At 55.8% G+C, this 19554-nt stretch overlaps 2 protein-coding genes and 4 long non-coding RNA genes across 6 annotated transcripts; all 6 read left to right on the plus strand.

Annotated features, from left to right (window-relative positions):
• The first annotated feature begins 213 nt into the window (after positions 1-213).
• On the plus strand, positions 214-1098 carry LOC125318669. Its single transcript, XR_007200478.1, has 2 exons — positions 214-273; positions 516-1098. It is a non-coding gene; the product is annotated as an uncharacterized LOC125318669 (long non-coding RNA).
• Positions 1099-2804: 1706 nt separating this feature from the next.
• On the plus strand, positions 2805-4603 carry LOC125318860. Its single transcript, XR_007200527.1, has 3 exons — positions 2805-3033; positions 4019-4056; positions 4509-4603. It is a non-coding gene; the product is annotated as an uncharacterized LOC125318860 (long non-coding RNA).
• Positions 4604-5216: 613 nt separating this feature from the next.
• On the plus strand, positions 5217-9162 carry LOC125318746 (serine/threonine-protein kinase PAK 3-like). Its single transcript, XM_048289677.1, has 8 exons — positions 5217-5568; positions 6269-6332; positions 6940-6988; positions 7287-7399; positions 7656-7773; positions 8517-8616; positions 8898-9099; positions 9159-9162. Exons 1-8 carry the CDS (start codon positions 5232-5234, stop codon positions 9160-9162), a joined length of 987 nt encoding a protein of 328 aa, XP_048145634.1. The 5' UTR covers positions 5217-5231.
• A 19-nt stretch (positions 9163-9181) lies between these two features.
• LOC125318861 lies at positions 9182-10149 on the plus strand. The gene is made up of 2 exons (XR_007200528.1): positions 9182-9324; positions 9567-10149. It is a non-coding gene; the product is annotated as an uncharacterized LOC125318861 (long non-coding RNA).
• A 1706-nt stretch (positions 10150-11855) lies between these two features.
• LOC125318747 (serine/threonine-protein kinase PAK 3-like) lies at positions 11856-18213 on the plus strand. The gene is made up of 11 exons (XM_048289678.1): positions 11856-12084; positions 13070-13107; positions 13560-13682; positions 14472-14619; positions 15320-15383; positions 15991-16039; positions 16338-16450; positions 16707-16824; positions 17568-17667; positions 17949-18150; positions 18210-18213. Exons 1-11 carry the CDS (start codon positions 12006-12008, stop codon positions 18211-18213), a joined length of 1038 nt encoding a protein of 345 aa, XP_048145635.1. The 5' UTR covers positions 11856-12005.
• A 19-nt stretch (positions 18214-18232) lies between these two features.
• Positions 18233-19200, plus strand: LOC125318862. Its single transcript, XR_007200529.1, has 2 exons — positions 18233-18375; positions 18618-19200. It is a non-coding gene; the product is annotated as an uncharacterized LOC125318862 (long non-coding RNA).
• The last annotated feature ends 354 nt before the right edge of the window (positions 19201-19554 follow it).

A 19554-nucleotide genomic window follows, 5' to 3' on the forward strand; every position in this document is an offset into this window, starting at 1 on the left:
GGTGGAAGGGGAAGCTCCTTACCAGAGGGAACCCCGTCTCAGGCTAAGGTGCAGCTTAAAAGTGCGGCTCTGTGTGGAGAGAGCTGTTGTGGCTAGGAAAGGAGCAGGTAGAGTGTCCTCTTCCCTTTTTTGTAGGTTTTAGAACTGATAGAAAGGAACGGGGCCCCAAAACTGCAAAACCCCAGGCAGCACTCGGCTCTCCTGCGCGAATTCCTCCGCTGCTGCCTGCAGACAGATGAGGACAGGCGCTGGTCTGCCCAGGAACTCCTGAAGGTAAGAAAAAGCAAAGCGGCAAAAAGCCCTGCGAGCTGTGGACGCCTGCGTGAAGGGCCAAAGAGGACTGGGGCCCACGTGGGCCTGGGCGAGACAGGTCCGGGACCGGAAGGCGGAGGGGCAGATGGTGCCCTCGGTCCTCTTTGTGCGTCTTCCTGGTAGCAGAGGAACCCTGCTTGAGCCTGTTGGACGCGATCTTGGGAAGTAATGGTTCTTTTTGGTTTTGTTTTTCCTTTGGGCAGCATCCTTTTGTGACCTCAGGCGATCCTGCCTCCAGCCTGGCTGCTCTGATCATCTCAGCCAAGCAAGTGCAGGAAGACTGGAGAGGAGACGCTTGCGCCTGAGGAGGCCTTGCTGCCCCGCCAGCTCAGAGGAGCGACGAGGGGATGTACCGTGTTTAGGAGAAGATTCGGCGGCCATCCCCTGAGTTTTAGAATGAGCTGTTCCGTAGTTAGGAAGTTTATAGTTTTGAGATTTTCTTAGCTTAGCTGGTTTCAGTTAGGACTCTAGACCCCAGAAAGCTTCATTAATGGAGCATTGTTTAGCTAAGAGTAGAGTATTGCTGATGTAGGGGAGCTGAGAATTATCCTTGAGGTAGAAATGGACGAATCGCCATACTGATGATTAAGCTATGAAAGAAAAAGCTGGGACTCAGCAGAACTGGACCAGGCATGAGCTGTCAGCCTGAACAGGTCACCAGGAGGACAGAATGATGAAGATGAAGACGAAGACGAAGATGAAGATGAAGATGAAGAAGTAGCTGGAAGACCCTTGGTTTCAGCCCTTGGTTTCAGCAGGACTGGCAATAAAAAACTGTAAAACCTCCAGAGCCCTGGAAGATTCCCTTCCTTGCCACGCTGTGCCTAAGCTGGACAGCGCCTTCGAAGCCGTGCGCTCTGGACGGGCTGTCCCGTTGATGGCTTTGCGCTGCTTCCCAGCGGCCCAAGGCTCTCCCCCCTCGCAGAGGGGCCCTGCCCCGCCCCCCGCGCCCCGTGGCCTCTGCCGCCCCGCCCGCCCTGCGCAGATGTTGCCCCCCCCCCCCACCCGCCCCCCGTGCCCTGGCATCCCCCAGCGCCAGCCGCCCCTCACGGCGCGGCAGGAGGAGGGAGCAGGCCCCGCTTGTTCCCCTTTCCTGGCGCTCACGGGGCATCGAAGAGCCAAGGAGGGCTGAAACGGCACGTCCCCCAAACGCTTCCCTCTCTGGTCCTTTTGGGGCACTTAACGCGCTCTGCTCAAGGGAGTCCGAGGGCCTACACTCGGCTTTCCCTGCTAAGGTGTCATTCTTCCTTCTGTAAGCTCCACAACTGGCTGGTTGATGTGAGCTGTCTAGGAGATGGGGAAAACGAGACGCTTTCAAATTGGGGGAATTATCCTGGTAAATTACTGCAGTTTTTCAGCAACAGAATTTCAAGGTGCAGCTGGGCCTTTCAGCCATTGCATCGATTTTCAAATGCCACCCGCAGCATGCGAAGTGTGAAGAGCCCAGTGTGAAGCTCCTCAAAGACACTGCAGCACTTGTCCACCAGCAGACAGGACGTGTCTGTGCTGAGTCACCAGAAAAGCAAGCTAAGCCCGGAGCCGTTATTGCACGGGCAAGCAGAGTTGGTTTCCAGAGGAGCTGCATGCACTCGTTTCCCTCTCCCACTCAGTACTTTCTCTCCTCTTTCGAGCTGGCTCCTGGCTTTAACTGGAGCTTTTGACAGAGAAGGGAATGACTGCATCTCATTTTCATTGGGATGTGGCCGTCCAAATGTCTGCAAGGAATCTTACAGGGAGCACGGAGCCTGGGCAAACATCTGTGAGGCTGCAGCTTTTGACTGTTTGAAACAGGCCTTCTTTGGGCTCGGCACCTGCAGGCCACCGCACAGCGGTAGCCGGAAGGCTGCTGCCAGAGCTGCAACACAACAAAAGCGTGGCAGCCCAAGAATCCGCGCGCAGCTCTTCTGCACGTTGTCCAACGTTAAGGTGCCAAAGAAAGAGCAAGCAGGAAGAGAGGAGCTTTGTGTCAGGAGACAAGCCAACATCTCCCTGTCAGAAAGGGAGGTCAGGCTCCAAACTGAGTCAGAGCAAAGGTCAGCATGCACCTACGTGCTCAAGAAGCAACTGCGCACTGCAATACTCCTGGAAACTGATTTCCTTGGCTTCTTTTGTCCCCTAAATGTCATCAAAGCAGTTAGGGCTTTCAGAAGCAACAAAGATGCCAGCAGGAACAAGCACACTTGCTTTTAGTCAAAGCCTTGGGGAGGAAAAGTCACGTTTGCTTGGATTTCTTGGGGCCCTGCTGGATCGGTGCATTTTCGGAGTTACCCCGGGATGCCTTGAGCACTGGCTTATGGACGGTAAGGATTTTTTCTCCTGCTTTACGACTGAGGAGATCTTCCCAGGCTTTTCTTTTGCGTCAGCTGTACAGAAGATTTTGGTTGCTGGGCGTAACTATGCCAACAGACCCAGAGCGGCTGCTATTGTGACGTCAAGGGAGCCGGGCCGCATCACAGTGCTGTCGATGCAACGTTGTCCCGGTGCGCGCGAGGCCTCGTTGTCCAGAGCAGCTCTTTGGCTTGCTCGCTGCAGGAGGACCCTCGTGACTGAGGCGTTCTCAGCAGACGGCCTGCACCCCGAGAGGAGCCTTGGTTTTTCCCCCGGGTGGCATTCAGTGTGCAAACCCGCACAGCACTGCTAGAATGATCGGGCAAGTCTGTGCCGCGGTTTGCACGGTTTTTTCTGTGGCGTATTCCGGCTACTTCCTGACCCACCTGACTCGTAAGTAAAGGTTTATCCTGGGGGTAGCCATCACACGGCGTTTGCTTCACTTTGCTCTTTATGCTTGTTTGTAGTGATGAAGCTGACTTGGGAGCAAAAGTGCCATTAAGATGCCGCTCCTTTGCTAAAGCTCCTGCCAACAGCATCAGCTAAAAAGGGGGTGTCTGCACTCGCTGGCGGGTGCAGAGTATTTGCAACGTAACCTGCAGGGGCCGCGTTCCCTCCACGGGAGAGCGCGTGGCGTTGGACACTGTCATTTCCTCAGCTTGCTGCTTCAGCCGAGACAACCTGCAAATTGCAGGCTGGCAGGGAGTCTCACAAGTACTTCTAAAACTTGGCCAGGAGTGAGGGAAAGCACTTTTTTGCTCCAAATCCTGCCATTAGAGGCCTTGGCTCTCTGCTGTGACCCTTTACGGTGCGCCAAGAGAGCGATTCCCTGGGCGATGAAGTGCAAGCTCCTAACCGGTTAGGCTTTGCTCCTGAACCCAGGAGCTGTTCCTGGGCTGCTTTAGAAGAGAACCGCCACAGCTATGGGGCCCTTTGTGGAAGCTTTCCCGGGGTATCATTTGCAGCAAGTTGATGGGAATTAGTGTATGCAATTTATTTTTAAAAAATAAAAAACAAATAAAACAACAGCAACAACAACAACAACAACAACAACAACAACAAAAAACGAAAAGAAAGGTTGCAGGAAAGAGAAGAGGAAAAAGCTGCTTGAGCTGTTGGGCAGAACAGAAGCTCTGACTTAAAGGACACTTGGCATTTCTGTGATGGTGTTTCTATTTCTTCAGTGACAAAAGTAGAGAGAGCCTAGTATCGTGTCCTTGTTGTTCTCTTGCTTGCTGTGGGAAAAATCTTGTGTTGCTCCTGGAGGGATGCTGGGAAAGGAAAATGCTCTCTGTTGGGACTGACTTGTCCTGTGGGACTCCCCAGCCACAGGCACTTTTCTAATGGCATCTGGTTCCTTTTCCCTTGCTCGCTGCAGGTCACCTCACACGCGGATGGAGACACGCCCGTCCTTTGGTGAGTGGCAAAGGAACCTCTGACCTTGCTGGCATGTAAGAATTGTGCAGCAAGCTGTGAGCTTGGCCTGTTGCGGTAGAGTGTAGAGTGCCAGCCTGAGAGGCGGAAAGAAAGCCCAAGTCGGTGCTGGCATCAGCAGCAGCAAAGGGAGCACTGGCTCTTTCCTAATTTTCCATTGAAGAGCCTTTCAAGAGATGAAAGGCAAGTGTGGCAGGCCAAAGGTGTCTTGCTGATTCTAGCCAGGGTGGAAGATCAAATGCACAGCAAGACGGAGCACCACCTAATTTGCCCATCTTAAGAGGGTGAATTTCACGACTCAGAATCCCACTTTGATCAAAGTTTCTGATTTCCCCTTAGTCTGGGTGAAAAGAAACCAGCTTCCGGAGCTGACAAGAAAGCAGCTCCTGAAGGACTGGCTGCTCCCTGTCCCTCTCACTGCTGTCTGTCTGCAGGGCTCACCAGCAGGGTCAGCACCTCCTCTGGCTCCCTCTCTTGCTGAGGAAGAGGCTGAAGAGGAGCCAAATGACAAGAAGCCTCCATCTGTTGTCCATCCACAGCCTCAACGTGCAGAGCCAGTAAGTGGCACCTGTGCTTGGCACTGCCTTTGGTGCAGGGCCGAGCTTCAAGTTTCTGACGAGCCAGCCCTTGCCGCTCGTGCCTGAAGATGCTGGGGGCTGTGTGCCTGCCATGACGTAGTGCTGCTTCAGCCAGGCCAGGGACCCCTGGCAAATGGCTCCTGAACTTTCACATTTGAGCGCCATTTTGCCGGGACGCTGAGAGGGCCTGAGAAAGTCTCTTGGGATCAGATGAGAGGCAGCATTGTGCCTTTAAATTGTTGCCAGCGTAGAAGCGAGCCCCTTGGTGCACGGTGTCCCTGCAGGCTCCCCGTGGTCAGCGGCCAGAGACGGTCCAAAGACGCAGTTGACAGCCTTGCAGGATACTTAGGAGACACTGGCCCCTGGGAGGGACCAATTAGCTTCAGGCACAACGTAGACCAGACTGGCCTTCTGGTCAGACACGACCATGCCCACTCGAGGGTGACTTCATTGCCCAGGGGAGCACAGCAGGAGGAAAGCAACGGGGCTCTGGGGCCCTGCTCCCACCTCTTTCTGTATCTTTGCAACCTCGTCAATACCTTGTTGCAGTCGTCTTGCAGAAAATCGATAAAATGTAGCATGAGCCTGGCCATGTGCTGCTGTAGCACAGCAGCCTTCGGGGTTTGCCCGTTGCCTTTGAGAAGGGCACATGCAAAACCCCCCCAGCCAAAGAGGCCTGGCGGTGGCCGACAGCCTTCCTTTGGCCGTGTGCTCTGTGGGGTATCTGTGCCAACCACCTTTCTGACGGGCAATCCTTTCTTGTCCCAGCTCTCTCTTGACGCGCGCTCTGCCGTTCAACGTGCCGCTGCACCGGCGCGGTCTGCAGCAGCCAGCACTCCCCCACATGCCAGCACTTCGTCCAGCAGCCCAGCCCAGCAGCTGGAGATGAGAGAGGAGCAGAGCCTGAGGAGACTGAGTACGTCTGGTGTATTTCCGGTCTGCCAGAGCGGCGTGTTTTCTGTGCGTCTCTGTATTGGCTGCGCCAGAAGTTCCTCCTCGCTTTAGTGTCACAGAGGCATTTAGGCCTCCCTCCAAGAGCCGGTTGCTGTGCTTTGAGGCAGCAAGAGAGCGCTCGGCGTGTTCCCGCTGCCTCCGAGGGCAGCTGGCACTGGCTTGGCTTTGCCTGGGCTGCCCTCTGTGCCAAAGACAAAAGCAGAGGTTGTTTCTGTTGAGCAGAAGGCTGGCACCTAGCGGGTGACTGGGCCCCAGGGAGCTCTCGGGCCCCAGCTATTCTCCGCTGCTGCCATTTCTACGACTGTTCTCACTCCTCCTCTCACTGGTGCACGTTGTTCTCCTAAGTGGCCCTGCCGGTGGCGGCAGGTGCCAGTGCAGAGGCTGCGGAGGCCCTTCCTTAGCTCTGAGGGCCCAGTTCCCAAAGGCCCATCGTTCTGGGTTATCACATGAGCTGCTGTGCTTGAAAGCCGTGAAGTCCTTCTTGGAAAGGCCAGCTGCTGAAAGGTGGAGAAGATGGCCCTCCCGCTCGCTGTTCTCAGCGGCTGGAAGCCAAGTGACTGCAAAGGGCACAGAGCTCCCGACAGTGGGGCTGCATCTTGGATCGTCTGGGGAGCGGCATCTCCCTTTCAAAGTGAGCACCTTGCACTGCTTTTGTCTTTCAGGGAGCATTGTGAGTCTGGGCGAGCCGAGGAGGAAATACTCGGCGTTTGAAGAACTCGGACGAGGGTAAGTCTGACGCCTGCTCCTTACGCAAAACCGTGGGCCCAGTCTCTGGCCGGTGTAGCGTCAAGCGTGACATCAGGCAAGCTGCGAACACGGTCAGACTCTGGCTTTACCTTCCTGCCACCTCTCAGGACTGCTCAGTCACAGCAGTCAGAAGGCATCATCAAAGACAACCTGGTGCTGGCAAGGTCTGCCTTGCTTGCAGCAAGGAGCAGGGCCTGGAAGATGTCCCGCCCCTGCCGCAGTATGCCGGCCTACCAGAGCACCTTGTCACCCGAGAGCTGGCAGATAACACTTCTCCAAGGCAGAGTTTTCCAAGTTCTTCTTCTCCAGTTTTTCCAAAGGGTCCCCCTTAGGCTGGGAACGGAACCGATCGGGCGTGTGCCTTGGAGATTTGTAGCAGCCCTTGGTGTTCACATTGGGCCTCCGTTTTCTCCCGGACACCCTGCATGGCAGAGGGCTGCTGGGCTGTTGTGCTAATGGCGGGGGAGGCGCCGCAGCTGGGCGTTTTCCAAATGCTCCAGGCAGCCTGGGGAGATCTCCTGCCTAGGCTGGCTTTCACCGCCAGGGACTAAAGGGCTTTCTTTTTCTGCTGCTGTTTTCTTTCTAGGGGTTTTGGAGCTGTTTATAAAGCCCTCGACGCCAGCACAGGACAACAGGTAAAGTGTCAATGCCCCCAGCAGATTTTGCAGCTCTGGAGCGCTTTCGCCGCGGCTGCGAGCCTTGGCTGGAGCTTTGGGTGGCCGCTCCATCTCTGCGGCAGAGGCTGCTCCTCTGAAGCACGGACTAGGCTCAGCAGCCTGCAGACGGCATTTGGGACGGGCTTTGGTCCTTCTCCTAAGCTCTGCCCTCTGGCACAGCTGGGCTGCGTCATTGCACAAGCACTCGCTGCGTGTTCCTGGGCATCTCGTGCGACGAGCGCCTTCTCAAGTCAACGGTCTCTCAATGTCCTTTTAGGTGGCCATCAAGAAAATGGCGCTTCAAGAGGAGATGTCCGAGGAGCTGGCTGTCAATGAAATCGTGGTCATGAGGGACAGTAGGAACCCCAATATTGTTACCTACTTAGACAGGTGGGGCTATTCTCATGTCAACGTTCCTTTAGGATACTGCAAGCCCAAAGTGGCAAACCCCTTTGGTTGCTGGCAGAAAATGGAGCTGTTTAGGATTTCTCTCCTCCAGTGCAGGGGAGGAGGTTGCACTTGGTCTGCAATAATCTCTTCTGGCATATGCAGCTTGGAGAGCACTTCCAAAAAGCTGGGTCAGCCCCTCGGGTGACTGGGCTGTGCCCAGGTCCTCTCTCTCCATGCCGGGCTTTTCTTCTTTCAGCTACCTGGTCGACGGGGAGCTCTGGCTGGCGATGGAGTTCATGGACGGCGGCACGTTGTATGATGTACTCGGGGCAGTGTACCTCGAGGAAGGACAGATAGGCGCTGTCTGTCGGGAGGTGAGGGATGCCACTTGTGCTTCCCCTGGCCTGCACAGGATGGCCCTTGTCAACTGGTGGTTAAGAACAGCAGAGATTTCTTGCTCACGGCCTTGCTTTGCTGTTGCTGTCACGACACGGAGAAGAAAGAGCACCTGAAGCCAACTGCCTGCCAGTGTCCCCGCACTTCCTAGGCTCCGTTCTCGCACTCTTACGTACTGCCGTTGTGCTCCGGCGCTCGTGCTCGCTGCCTCACTGGCTCGCTCGCTGTGTCGCACTTGTTTCCTCTTGCCAGCTTTGCCTGGAGCCTGTCTGTGTATCCTGCATTCCTTGCCGCTCCAAGCCTGCACGCTGGTGGCAGAATTTCAAGCTAAGGGCAAAGGAGATGCCCTCAGCTTCAAAGGACAGCAGTGCAGCCCAGATGGCGTGGGATTCTGGAACTGGTCTAACGTGCTGCTTCCTCCTCTGCTGCCACAAGGCTACCAAGAAAATCTTTGCCATGACGCCCCCCAGCCAAAGGGCACGTGCTACGTACCGAAGGGAGGAGGGGCTTTTGGAAGCTCAGATGTGCCTTTGCTTGGAAAGATGGAACACTCGTCTAAGAGTGTTGAAGCAGCAAGCTCTTCCTCTTGACAGCACTAGGATGCTGCGCCCTGGCTCACTAGTCCCTGAGAAAGCTGCCACTCTCGTCGAGCCCGTTCCTTTCTTGCAGGATGCAATCAGGTCCTGAACCTTCACCTTTCCCTTTCTCCTCTCTCGCTCAGTGCCTGCAAGGACTGCATTTCCTTCATTCCCGCCGAGTCATCCACAGAGACGTCAAAAGCTGCAACATTCTTGTGAGCATGGACGGATCTGTGAAATTGGGTGGGTATCCTTGGTGCGGCGCAGCGTTGCCGGGATGCGCTCTGGGGCTGCTCTGGGGTAACTGCCAGTTCTCCAGAAGGGCTGCTTGGCCAGCGCGTGAAACGTGAGGGCATTTTTGAAGTGGCCAGTGCCTTATCTCCCTGGCTGCAGCCCCGCGGAAGCAGAGCACTGCTGCTTTTCCGGCTAGATTCACCGTGGCCTTGTCAGGCTTTGAGCGGGCAATCCTTTGGCTGGGTTTGCCAGTTGTAGCTGGCTTTGACAGGGTTTGTTTTTCTCCGCAGCTGACTTTGGCCTCTGTGCTCAGCTCACCCCTGAGCGCGACAAGTGCAGCTCCAGCGTCGGCACTCCCAGCTGGATGGCGCCGGAAGTCGTGAGAGGAGAAGCCTACGGCCCCAAAGTGGACATCTGGTCACTGGGGATCGTGGGGCTGGAAATGGTGGAAGGGGAAGCTCCTTACCAGAGGGAACCCCGTCTCAGGCTAAGGTGCAGCTTAAAAGTGCGGCTCTGTGTGGAGAGAGCTGTTGTGGCTAGGAAAGGAGCAGGTAGAGTGTCCTCTTCCCTTTTTTGTAGGTTTTAGAACTGATAGAAAGGAACGGGGCCCCAAAACTGCAAAACCCCAGGCAGCACTCGGCTCTCCTGCGCGACTTTCTCCGCTGCTGCCTGCAGACAGATGAGGACAGGCGCTGGTCTGCCCAGGAACTCCTGAAGGTAAGAAAAAGCAAAGCGGCAAAAAGCCCTGCGAGCTGTGGACGCCTGCGTGAAGGGCCAAAGAGGACTGGGGCCCACGTGGGCCTGGGCGAGACAGGTCCGGGACCGGAAGGCGGAGGGGCAGATGGTGCCCTCGGTCCTCTTTGTGCGTCTTCCTGGTAGCAGAGGAACCCTGCTTGAGCCTGTTGGACGCGATCTTGGGAAGTAATGGTTCTTTTTGGTTTTGTTTTTCCTTTGGGCAGCATCCTTTTGTGACCTCAGGCGATCCTGCCTCCAGCCTGGCTGCTCTGATCATCTCAGCCAAGCAAGTGCAGGAAGACTGGAGAGGAGACGCTTGCGCCTGAGGAGGCCTTGCTGCCCCGCCAGCTCAGAGGAGCGACGAGGGGATGTACCGTGTTTAGGAGAAGATTCGGCGGCCATCCCCTGAGTTTTAGAATGAGCTGTTCCGTAGTTAGGAAGTTTATAGTTTTGAGATTTTCTTAGCTTAGCTGGTTTCAGTTAGGACTCTAGACCCCAGAAAGCTTCATTAATGGAGCATTGTTTAGCTAAGAGTAGAGTATTGCTGATGTAGGGGAGCTGAGAATTATCCTTGAGGTAGAAATGGACGAATCGCCATACTGATGATTAAGCTATGAAAGAAAAAGCTGGGACTCAGCAGAACTGGACCAGGCATGAGCTGTCAGCCTGAACAGGTCACCAGGAGGACAGAATGATGAAGATGAAGACGAAGACGAAGATGAAGATGAAGATGAAGAAGTAGCTGGAAGACCCTTGGTTTCAGCCCTTGGTTTCAGCAGGACTGGCAATAAAAAACTGTAAAACCTCCAGAGCCCTGGAAGATTCCCTTCCTTGCCACGCTGTGCCTAAGCTGGACAGCGCCTTCGAAGCCGTGCGCTCTGGACGGGCTGTCCCGTTGATGGCTTTGCGCTGCTTCCCAGCGGCCCAAGGCTCTCCCCCCTCGCAGAGGGGCCCTGCCCCGCCCCCCGCGCCCCGTGGCCTCTGCCGCCCCGCCCGCCCTGCGCAGATGTTGCCCCCCCCCCCCACCCGCCCCCCGTGCCCTGGCATCCCCCAGCGCCAGCCGCCCCTCACGGCGCGGCAGGAGGAGGGAGCAGGCCCCGCTTGTTCCCCTTTCCTGGCGCTCACGGGGCATCGAAGAGCCAAGGAGGGCTGAAACGGCACGTCCCCCAAACGCTTCCCTCTCTGGTCCTTTTGGGGCACTTAACGCGCTCTGCTCAAGGGAGTCCGAGGGCCTACACTCGGCTTTCCCTGCTAAGGTGTCATTCTTCCTTCTGTAAGCTCCACAACTGGCTGGTTGATGTGAGCTGTCTAGGAGATGGGGAAAACGAGACGCTTTCAAATTGGGGGAATTATCCTGGTAAATTACTGCAGTTTTTCAGCAACAGAATTTCAAGGTGCAGCTGGGCCTTTCAGCCATTGCATCGATTTTCAAATGCCACCCGCAGCATGCGAAGTGTGAAGAGCCCAGTGTGAAGCTCCTCAAAGACACTGCAGCACTTGTCCACCAGCAGACAGGACGTGTCTGTGCTGAGTCACCAGAAAAGCAAGCTAAGCCCGGAGCCGTTATTGCACGGGCAAGCAGAGTTGGTTTCCAGAGGAGCTGCATGCACTCGTTTCCCTCTCCCACTCAGTACTTTCTCTCCTCTTTCGAGCTGGCTCCTGGCTTTAACTGGAGCTTTTGACAGAGAAGGGAATGACTGCATCTCATTTTCATTGGGATGTGGCCGTCCAAATGTCTGCAAGGAATCTTACAGGGAGCACGGAGCCTGGGCAAACATCTGTGAGGCTGCAGCTTTTGACTGTTTGAAACAGGCCTTCTTTGGGCTCGGCACCTGCAGGCCACCGCACAGCGGTAGCCGGAAGGCTGCTGCCAGAGCTGCAACACAACAAAAGCGTGGCAGCCCAAGAATCCGCGCGCAGCTCTTCTGCACGTTGTCCAACGTTAAGGTGCCAAAGAAAGAGCAAGCAGGAAGAGAGGAGCTTTGTGTCAGGAGACAAGCCAACATCTCCCTGTCAGAAAGGGAGGTCAGGCTCCAAACTGAGTCAGAGCAAAGGTCAGCATGCACCTACGTGCTCAAGAAGCAACTGCGCACTGCAATACTCCTGGAAACTGATTTCCTTGGCTTCTTTTGTCCCCTAAATGTCATCAAAGCAGTTAGGGCTTTCAGAAGCAACAAAGATGCCAGCAGGAACAAGCACACTTGCTTTTAGTCAAAGCCTTGGGGAGGAAAAGTCACGTTTGCTTGGATTTCTTGGGGCCCTGCTGGATCGGTGCATTTTCGGAGTTACCCCGGGATGCCTTGAGCACTGGCTTATGGACGGTAAGGATTTTTTCTCCTGCTTTACGACTGAGGAGATCTTCCCAGGCTTTTCTTTTGCGTCAGCTGTACAGAAGATTTTGGTTGCTGGGCGTAACTATGCCAACAGACCCAGAGCGGCTGCTATTGTGACGTCAAGGGAGCCGGGCCGCATCACAGTGCTGTCGATGCAACGTTGTCCCGGTGCGCGCGAGGCCTCGTTGTCCAGAGCAGCTCTTTGGCTTGCTCGCTGCAGGAGGACCCTCGTGACTGAGGCGTTCTCAGCAGACGGCCTGCACCCCGAGAGGAGCCTTGGTTTTTCCCCCGGGTGGCATTCAGTGTGCAAACCCGCACAGCACTGCTAGAATGATCGGGCAAGTCTGTGCCGCGGTTTGCACGGTTTTTTCTGTGGCGTATTCCGGCTACTTCCTGACCCACCTGACTCGTAAGTAAAGGTTTATCCTGGGGGTAGCCATCACACGGCGTTTGCTTCACTTTGCTCTTTATGCTTGTTTGTAGTGATGAAGCTGACTTGGGAGCAAAAGTGCCATTAAGATGCCGCTCCTTTGCTAAAGCTCCTGCCAACAGCATCAGCTAAAAAGGGGGTGTCTGCACTCGCTGGCGGGTGCAGAGTATTTGCAACGTAACCTGCAGGGGCCGCGTTCCCTCCACGGGAGAGCGCGTGGCGTTGGACACTGTCATTTCCTCAGCTTGCTGCTTCAGCCGAGACAACCTGCAAATTGCAGGCTGGCAGGGAGTCTCACAAGTACTTCTAAAACTTGGCCAGGAGTGAGGGAAAGCACTTTTTTGCTCCAAATCCTGCCATTAGAGGCCTTGGCTCTCTGCTGTGACCCTTTACGGTGCGCCAAGAGAGCGATTCCCTGGGCGATGAAGTGCAAGCTCCTAACCGGTTAGGCTTTGCTCCTGAACCCAGGAGCTGTTCCTGGGCTGCTTTAGAAGAGAACCGCCACAGCTATGGGGCCCTTTGTGGAAGCTTTCCCGGGGTATCATTTGCAGCAAGTTGATGGGAATTAGTGTATGCAATTTATTTTTAAAAAATAAAAAACAAATAAAACAACAGCAACAACAACAACAACAACAACAACAACAACAAAAAACGAAAAGAAAGGTTGCAGGAAAGAGAAGAGGAAAAAGCTGCTTGAGCTGTTGGGCAGAACAGAAGCTCTGACTTAAAGGACACTTGGCATTTCTGTGATGGTGTTTCTATTTCTTCAGTGACAAAAGTAGAGAGAGCCTAGTATCGTGTCCTTGTTGTTCTCTTGCTTGCTGTGGGAAAAATCTTGTGTTGCTCCTGGAGGGATGCTGGGAAAGGAAAATGCTCTCTGTTGGGACTGACTTGTCCTGTGGGACTCCCCAGCCACAGGCACTTTTCTAATGGCATCTGGTTCCTTTTCCCTTGCTCGCTGCAGGTCACCTCACACGCGGATGGAGACACGCCCGTCCTTTGGTGAGTGGCAAAGGAACCTCTGACCTTGCTGGCATGTAAGAATTGTGCAGCAAGCTGTGAGCTTGGCCTGTTGCGGTAGAGTGTAGAGTGCCAGCCTGAGAGGCGGAAAGAAAGCCCAAGTCGGTGCTGGCATCAGCAGCAGCAAAGGGAGCACTGGCTCTTTCCTAATTTTCCATTGAAGAGCCTTTCAAGAGATGAAAGGCAAGTGTGGCAGGCCAAAGGTGTCTTGCTGATTCTAGCCAGGGTGGAAGATCAAATGCACAGCAAGACGGAGCACCACCTAATTTGCCCATCTTAAGAGGGTGAATTTCACGACTCAGAATCCCACTTTGATCAAAGTTTCTGATTTCCCCTTAGTCTGGGTGAAAAGAAACCAGCTTCCGGAGCTGACAAGAAAGCAGCTCCTGAAGGACTGGCTGCTCCCTGTCCCTCTCACTGCTGTCTGTCTGCAGGGCTCACCAGCAGGGTCAGCACCTCCTCTGGCTCCCTCTCTTGCTGAGGAAGAGGCTGAAGAGGAGCCAAATGACAAGAAGCCTCCATCTGTTGTCCATCCACAGCCTGAACGTGCAGAGCCAGTAAGTGGCACCTGTGCTTGGCACTGCCTTTGGTGCAGGGCCGAGCTTCAAGTTTCTGACGAGCCAGCCCTTGCCGCTCGTGCCTGAAGATGCTGGGGGCTGTGTGCCTGCCATGACGTAGTGCTGCTTCAGCCAGGCCAGGGACCCCTGGCAAATGGCTCCTGAACTTTCACATTTGAGCGCCATTTTGCCGGGACGCTGAGAGGGCCTGAGAAAGTCTCTTGGGATCAGATGAGAGGCAGCATTGTGCCTTTAAATTGTTGCCAGCGTAGAAGCGAGCCCCTTGGTGCACGGTGTCCCTGCAGGCTCCCCGTGGTCAGCGGCCAGAGACGGTCCAAAGACGCAGTTGACAGCCTTGCAGGATACTTAGGAGACACTGGCCCCTGGGAGGGACCAATTAGCTTCAGGCACAACGTAGACCAGACTGGCCTTCTGGTCAGACACGACCATGCCCACTCGAGGGTGACTTCATTGCCCAGGGGAGCACAGCAGGAGGAAAGCAACGGGGCTCTGGGGCCCTGCTCCCACCTCTTTCTGTATCTTTGCAACCTCGTCAATACCTTGTTGCAGTCGTCTTGCAGAAAATCGATAAAATGTAGCATGAGCCTGGCCATGTGCTGCTGTAGCACAGCAGCCTTCGGGGTTTGCCCGTTGCCTTTGAGAAGGGCACATGCAAAACCCCCCCAGCCAAAGAGGCCTGGCGGTGGCCGACAGCCTTCCTTTGGCCGTGTGCTCTGTGGGGTATCTGTGCCAACCACCTTTCTGACGGGCAATCCTTTCTTGTCCCAGCTCTCTCTTGACGCGCGCTCTGCCGTTCAACGTGCCGCTGCACCGGCGCGGTCTGCAGCAGCCAGCACTCCCCCACATGCCAGCACTTCGTCCAGCAGCCCAGCCCAGCAGCTGGAGATGAGAGAGGAGCAGAGCCTGAGGAGACTGAGTACGTCTGGTGTATTTCCGGTCTGCCAGAGCGGCGTGTTTTCTGTGCGTCTCTGTATTGGCTGCGCCAGAAGTTCCTCCTCGCTTTAGTGTCACAGAGGCATTTAGGCCTCCCTCCAAGAGCCGGTTGCTGTGCTTTGAGGCAGCAAGAGAGCGCTCGGCGTGTTCCCGCTGCCTCCGAGGGCAGCTGGCACTGGCTTGGCTTTGCCTGGGCTGCCCTCTGTGCCAAAGACAAAAGCAGAGATTGTTTCTGTTGAGCAGAAGGCTGGCACCTAGCGGGTGACTGGGCCCCAGGGAGCTCTCGGGCCCCAGCTATTCTCCGCTGCTGCCATTTCTACGACTGTTCTCACTCCTCCTCTCACTGGTGCACGTTGTTCTCCTAAGTGGCCCTGCCGGTGGCGGCAGGTGCCAGTGCAGAGGCTGCGGAGGCCCTTCCTTAGCTCTGAGGGCCCAGTTCCCAAAGGCCCATCATTCTGGGTTATCACATGAGCTGCTGTGCTTGAAAGCCGTGAAGTCCTTCTTGGAAAGGCCAGCTGCTGAAAGGTGGAGAAGATGGCCCTCCCGCTCGCTGTTCTCAGCGGCTGGAAGCCAAGTGACTGCAAAGGGCACAGAGCTCCCGACAGTGGGGCTGCATCTTGGATCGTCTGGGGAGCGGCATCTCCCTTTCAAAGTGAGCACCTTGCACTGCTTTTGTCTTTCAGGGAGCATTGTGAGTCTGGGCGAGCCGAGGAGGAAATACTCGGCGTTTGAAGAACTCGGACGAGGGTAAGTCTGACGCCTGCTCCTTACGCAAAACCGTGGGCCCAGTCTCTGGCCGGTGTAGCGTCAAGCGTGACATCAGGCAAGCTGCGAACACGGTCAGACTCTGGCTTTACCTTCCTGCCACCTCTCAGGACTGCTCAGTCACAGCAGTCAGAAGGCATCATCAAAGACAACCTGGTGCTGGCAAGGTCTGCCTTGCTTGCAGCAAGGAGCAGGGCCTGGAAGATGTCCCGCCCCTGCCGCAGTATGCCGGCCTACCAGAGCACCTTGTCACCCGAGAGCTGGCAGATAACACTTCTCCAAGGCAGAGTTTTCCAAGTTCTTCTTCTCCAGTTTTTCCAAAGGGTCCCCCTTAGGCTGGGAACGGAACCGATCGGGCGTGTGCCTTGGAGATTTGTAGCAGCCCTTGGTGTTCACATTGGGCCTCCGTTTTCTCCCGGACACCCTGCATGGCAGAGGGCTGCTGGGCTGTTGTGCTAATGGCGGGGGAGGCGCCGCAGCTGGGCGTTTTCCAAATGCTCCAGGCAGCCTGGGGAGATCTCCTGCCTAGGCTGGCTTTCACCGCCAGGGACTAAAGGGCTTTCTTTTTCTGCTGCTGTTTTCTTTCTAGGGGTTTTGGAGCTGTTTATAAAGCCCTCGACGCCAGCACAGGACAACAGGTAAAGTGTCAATGCCCCCAGCAGATTTTGCAGCTCTGGAGCGCTTTCGCCGCGGCTGCGAGCCTTGGCTGGAGCTTTGGGTGGCCGCTCCATCTCTGCGGCAGAGGCTGCTCCTCTGAAGCACGGACTAGGCTCAGCAGCCTGCAGACGGCATTTGGGACGGGCTTTGGTCCTTCTCCTAAGCTCTGCCCTCTGGCACAGCTGGGCTGCGTCATTGCACAAGCACTCGCTGCGTGTTCCTGGGCATCTCGTGCGACGAGCGCCTTCTCAAGTCAACGGTCTCTCAATGTCCTTTTAGGTGGCCATCAAGAAAATGGCGCTTCAAGAGGAGATGTCCGAGGAGCTGGCTGTCAATGAAATCGTGGTCATGAGGGACAGTAGGAACCCCAATATTGTTACCTACTTAGACAGGTGGGGCTATTCTCATGTCAACGTTCCTTTAGGATACTGCAAGCCCAAAGTGGCAAACCCCTTTGGTTGCTGGCAGAAAATGGAGCTGTTTAGGATTTCTCTCCTCCAGTGCAGGGGAGGAGGTTGCACTTGGTCTGCAATAATCTCTTCTGGCATATGCAGCTTGGAGAGCACTTCCAAAAAGCTGGGTCAGCCCCTCGGGTGACTGGGCTGTGCCCAGGTCCTCTCTCTCCATGCCGGGCTTTTCTTCTTTCAGCTACCTGGTCGACGGGGAGCTCTGGCTGGCGATGGAGTTCATGGACGGCGGCACGTTGTATGATGTACTCGGGGCAGTGTACCTCGAGGAAGGACAGATAGGCGCTGTCTGTCGGGAGGTGAGGGATGCCACTTGTGCTTCCCCTGGCCTGCACAGGATGGCCCTTGTCAACTGGTGGTTAAGAACAGCAGAGATTTCTTGCTCACGGCCTTGCTTTGCTGTTGCTGTCACGACACGGAGAAGAAAGAGCACCTGAAGCCAACTGCCTGCCAGTGTCCCCGCACTTCCTAGGCTCCGTTCTCGCACTCTTACGTACTGCCGTTGTGCTCCGGCGCTCGTGCTCGCTGCCTCACTGGCTCGCTCGCTATGTCGCACTTGTTTCCTCTTGCCAGCTTTGCCTGGAGCCTGTCTGTGTATCCTGCATTCCTTGCCGCTCCAAGCCTGCACGCTGGTGGCAGAATTTCAAGCTAAGGGCAAAGGAGATGCCCTCAGCTTCAAAGGACAGCAGTGCAGCCCAGATGGCGTGGGATTCTGGAACTGGTCTAACGTGCTGCTTCCTCCTCTGCTGCCACAAGGCTACCAAGAAAATCTTTGCCATGACGCCCCCCAGCCAAAGGGCACGTGCTACGTACCGAAGGGAGGAGGGGCTTTTGGAAGCTCAGATGTGCCTTTGCTTGGAAAGATGGAACACTCGTCTAAGAGTGTTGAAGCAGCAAGCTCTTCCTCTTGACAGCACTAGGATGCTGCGCCCTGGCTCACTAGTCCCTGAGAAAGCTGCCACTCTCGTCGAGCCCGTTCCTTTCTTGCAGGATGCAATCAGGTCCTGAACCTTCACCTTTCCCTTTCTCCTCTCTCGCTCAGTGCCTGCAAGGACTGCATTTCCTTCATTCCCGCCGAGTCATCCACAGAGACGTCAAAAGCTGCAACATTCTTGTGAGCATGGACGGATCTGTGAAATTGGGTGGGTATCCTTGGTGCGGCGCAGCGTTGCCGGGATGCGCTCTGGGGCTGCTCTGGGGTAACTGCCAGTTCTCCAGAAGGGCTGCTTGGCCAGCGCGTGAAACGTGAGGGCATTTTTGAAGTGGCCGGTGCCTTATCTCCCTGGCTGCAGCCCCGCGGAAGCAGAGCACTGCTGCTTTTCCGGCTAGATTCACCGTGGCCTTGTCAGGCTTTGAGCGGGCAATCCTTTGGCTGGGTTTGCCAGTTGTAGCTGGCTTTGACAGGGTTTGTTTTTCTCCGCAGCTGACTTTGGCCTCTGTGCTCAGCTCACCCCTGAGCGCGACAAGTGCAGCTCCAGCGTCGGCACTCCCAGCTGGATGGCGCCGGAAGTCGTGAGAGGAGAAGCCTACGGCCCCAAAGTGGACATCTGGTCACTGGGGATCGTGGGGCTGGAAATGGTGGAAGGGGAAGCTCCTTACCAGAGGGAACCCCGTCTCAGGCTAAGGTGCAGCTTAAAAGTGCGGCTCTGTGTGGAGAGAGCTGTTGTGGCTAGGAAAGGAGCAGGTAGAGTGTCCTCTTCCCTTTTTTGTAGGTTTTAGAACTGATAGAAAGGAACGGGGCCCCAAAACTGCAAAACCCCAGGCAGCACTCGGCTCTCCTGCGCGACTTTCTCCGCTGCTGCCTGCAGACAGATGAGGACAGGCGCTGGTCTGCCCAGGAACTCCTGAAGGTAAGAAAAAGCAAAGCGGCAAAAAGCCCTGCGAGCTGTGGACGCCTGCGTGAAGGGCCAAAGAGGACTGGGGCCCACGTGGGCCTGGGCGAGACAGGTCCGGGACCGGAAGGCGGAGGGGCAGATGGTGCCCTCGGTCCTCTTTGTGCGTCTTCCTGGTAGCAGAGGAACCCTGCTTGAGCCTGTTGGACGCGATCTTGGGAAGTAATGGTTCTTTTTGGTTTTGTTTTTCCTTTGGGCAGCATCCTTTTGTGACCTCAGGCGATCCTGCCTCCAGCCTGGCTGCTCTGATCATCTCAGCCAAGCAAGTGCAGGAAGACTGGAGAGGAGACGCTTGCGCCTGAGGAGGCCTTGCTGCCCCGCCAGCTCAGAGGAGCGACGAGGGGATGTACCGTGTTTAGGAGAAGATTCGGCGGCCATCCCCTGAGTTTTAGAATGAGCTGTTCCGTAGTTAGGAAGTTTATAGTTTTGAGATTTTCTTAGCTTAGCTGGTTTCAGTTAGGACTCTAGACCCCAGAAAGCTTCATTAATGGAGCATTGTTTAGCTAAGAGTAGAGTATTGCTGATGTAGGGGAGCTGAGAATTATCCTTGAGGTAGAAATGGACGAATCGCCATACTGATGATTAAGCTATGAAAGAAAAAGCTGGGACTCAGCAGAACTGGACCAGGCATGAGCTGTCAGCCTGAACAGGTCACCAGGAGGACAGAATGATGAAGATGAAGACGAAGACGAAGATGAAGATGAAGATGAAGAAGTAGCTGGAAGACCCTTGGTTTCAGCCCTTGGTTTCAGCAGGACTGGCAATAAAAAACTGTAAAACCTCCAGAGCCCTGGAAGATTCCCTTCCTTGCCACGCTGTGCCTAAGCTGGACAGCGCCTTCGAAGCCGTGCGCTCTGGACGGGCTGTCCCGTTGATGGCTTTGCGCTGCTTCCCAGCGGCCCAAGGCTCTCCCCCCTCGCAGAGGGGCCCTGCCCCGCCCCCCGCGCCCCGTGGCCTCTGCCGCCCCGCCCGCCCTGCGCAGATGTTGCCCCCCCCCCCACCCTCCCCCCGTGCCCTGGCATCCCCCAGCGCCAGCCGCCCCTCACGGCGCGGCAGGAGGAGGGAGCAGGCCCCGCTTGTTCCCCTTTCCTGGCGCTCACGGGGCATCGAAGAGCCAAGGAGGGCTGAAACGGCACG

Source organism: Corvus hawaiiensis, chromosome 31, assembly GCF_020740725.1.
Source record: "Corvus hawaiiensis isolate bCorHaw1 chromosome 31, bCorHaw1.pri.cur, whole genome shotgun sequence".
Classification (NCBI taxonomy): Eukaryota; Metazoa; Chordata; class Aves; order Passeriformes; family Corvidae; genus Corvus; species Corvus hawaiiensis.